General features: G+C 37.2%; 1 protein-coding gene across 1 annotated transcript in view; it reads right to left on the bottom strand.

The window, feature by feature from the left end:
• RAD17 (RAD17 checkpoint clamp loader component) overlaps window positions 1-2,969 on the bottom strand; it is a 47,485-nt gene that overhangs the window by 27,815 nt on the left and 16,701 nt on the right. The window contains exons 5-6 of the mRNA XM_012802740.2: window positions 2,003-2,159; window positions 329-465 (exon numbers count right to left, since the gene is read on the bottom strand). Of these exons, the coding sequence (XP_012658194.1) occupies window positions 329-465; window positions 2,003-2,159 (294 nt within the window). The remainder of the gene's footprint in view (window positions 1-328; window positions 466-2,002; window positions 2,160-2,969) is intronic.

Genomic DNA, 2,969 nt, shown 5'->3' with positions numbered 1-2,969 from the left:
CTGGCCATTTTTTGGTTGCAGCCATCATTGTTGTTTGGCGGGCCTGGACTGGGGATTCGAACCCGCCACCTTAGGTGTATGTGGCTGGCGCCTTAGGCGCTTAAGCCACAGGTGCCGAGCCCAAGCCATCCAATTTTTAAAGTTCATTAACCTACAGTTCTAACTCTATTCACGTTTAGTGAAAAAGACTTTAGGTTTCTGCTTTCATAAAACCTTTGTGTTACTTTTTACCACTATTACTACCATAGAGATAGCTAATATTGTCACATATGACATATCTCTCAAATTGTTTATTCAGTAGTTACAGTAGGATTTTAAAGGTCCTTACTTCAACCAGAATTATCTTCTTATCAGTTCTTAGATCATCTCCAAGCATCTGTAGCTTATTATACTTTGTTGCTCTTAATAGAAACTCTTTGAAAACTGCTATCTGAGACTGATAGGGAAATGCATGGAAGCTTGATTCTGAAAGGAAACACATTTACCACTTTTATTTTCAAAAATTCCATATATAGATATTATACACATGTACATACACACACACACATAAACTTACATATCCATGACAGAGCTTAAAGTACTATAGACCGTTTTCTAATTAGGAGAAATTATTCAAATGTAAAATAGGATATTTGTTTCAAAAGACAAGAGGCTAGGTGAGGTGGCTCACAACTGTAATCCTAGCACTCTGGGAGGCTGAGCAGGTGGATAGCCTGAGCTCAGGAGTTCAAGACCAGTCTGGGCAAGAGAGAGACCTGTCTCTAAAAATAGCCAGGTAAATGTGCCAGGCACCTATAGTCCCAGTTACTTGGGAGGCTGAGGCAAGAGGAGCACTTGAGTCCAAGAGTTTGAGGTTGCTGTGAGCTATGATGCCACGCACTCTACGAAGGGTGAAAAAGTGAGACTCTGTCTCAAAAAAAAGTCAACATTGACAGCAGCAATTTTTCTATACCAGTGTATGTAACATGGAGTTAACTGAATTTGAAACACAGCTGTCAGCATAACACTCGTACAATTGGTAGGTAAAAACAATTATGACTTTGGCCTACACAATGAAGACTCTCCAAACCAGTGTGAGACTATAATAAATAATTATCTTCAGTACGATAACAAAGGTTTAACAACAAAAAAGAGAAAGTGAATAGTGAACTTGAGTAAGAAAGAAGTTTCTCTGAAGGCTTGTTTCACATAGCAGATTGTTTAAATGAAGACTTTTCAGACTGTCAAAAGTAATGTTATTATCTAGAAAGCAGTAAAAATTCCAGGAGTGTGGGACACTAAGCAGCATAAGCCCATGCATACCAAAGATATGGCATACACACAGTACATTAAAGAAGAGCCTAGAGAAGCAATTTTGAGGAACACTCCACATTAAAATAAAATTATCCTTCTACAGAATGCCTTTCCCTTCAAACTAGTCTAGGAGATTTTGCCACCCTTAGTTTAACTAGCTATGGAATCAATAAGAAAAAATATGAAGACAAATATATACATAGGCATATGTGTGAAATTACACCATATGTAATACATCTTTAAACTGGTACTGTTAGACTTTTCTGAAAGGTTATCCTAAGGCTTCCTTCCAAATTCTAAAGACAGGCTTTACCTTTTGCTTTGCTTTGGATTGACCTTATTCTAACAAGTACTTGCTGATCTATCTATCTGCTTGGTTGGGAGGCAAGTTCTTTTATTATATCTTAAAGCTTGATTTATATTAAACAAATAAAATGATTTAACAATGTCTAACCTTCCAGCTGGAGACTGGAAAAAATTACATGAATAATGCAAACAGAATAGCTTGTTATCTAAGAAAACAGTTAAGACTTAATCCTCAAAATTCCATTCTCCTCTACTGGAAGCACGCTTCCCTTCCTTTTCCTGAAATTACTTCTCTGTGAAAAAGGGAAGGATGAGGAAAAATGCACTCACGTAGCTTCATTTGAAACCTGTAGTAAGCACAAGTTTTTCCCACTATTTCCACTATCTTCATAGCAAACCTTACCAGGATTAAACATCTCCTTGAAATCGTCTTTTTGGAAATCTGGTAAAACTGGATTAATCCACTCTTGTACTTGAATACCATGCTCCTTTGATAGTATTTTTACAGTAGTTGTCTTTCCACATCCAGGAGGACCAGTTATTAATAAAATAGATCCACCCTAAAACCAAATGCAAATATTAAAAACACAAATATCTAAAATTGTAGAATATTAGTTTTGTGTTGTTTATAAATATTACATATTACTTCTATAAATATTTATTTAATGTCTGGTATAAGCAGACTAAATTTCATAATGATGCTTGCTGGGATAAACCAACTTTAGATAAAATGGAAGAATTTTATTTTATAAATTTTAAAACCTTCTTCTATTTCTTTCTTTCTTTTTTTTTTTTGTTACAGTTTGGCCAGGGCTGGGTCTGAACCCTCTACCCTTGGTATATGAGGCTGTGCCCTACTCACGGAGCCATAGGTGCCGCCCCTAAACCCCTCTTCTAATAATTTCTCAATTCTTGCAGTATATTGCTCCCAAGAACTACATAGTAACCAAATTAAAACTAAACTTTGGCTAAATTAAGAAGGTAATGGTTGAAACAAAGATTTTTAGGTTACCTAAACTCATAAAATTCAACTTTTAGCACAGAGTTTTCATTGGATAATATAATATTATACACATATTATATTCTTATGGGAAAACCTAAATTTGGTTATTACATTCTTTAAGAAATACATATTAAGGCTCGGCGCCTGTGGCTCAAGCGGCTAAGGCGCCAGCCACATACACCTAAGGTGGTGGGTTCAAATCCAGCCCGGACTTGCCAAACAACAATGGCTGCAACCAAAAAATAGCCGGGCGTTGTGGTGGGCACCCGTGGTCCCAGTTACTTGGGAGGCGGAGGCAGGAGACTCACTTGAACCCAGGAGTTGGAGGTTGCTGTGAGCAGTGAAGCCATAGCACTCTACCCAGGGG

The sequence above is a fragment of the Otolemur garnettii genome, unplaced genomic scaffold (genome assembly GCF_000181295.1).
Source record: "Otolemur garnettii isolate 467f Iridium unplaced genomic scaffold, OtoGar3 scaffold00017, whole genome shotgun sequence".
NCBI lineage: Eukaryota > Metazoa > Chordata > Mammalia > Primates > Galagidae > Otolemur > Otolemur garnettii.
The sequence above is the reverse complement of the archived record's forward strand: the minus strand, read 5'-3'. Positions and strand labels throughout refer to the sequence as shown.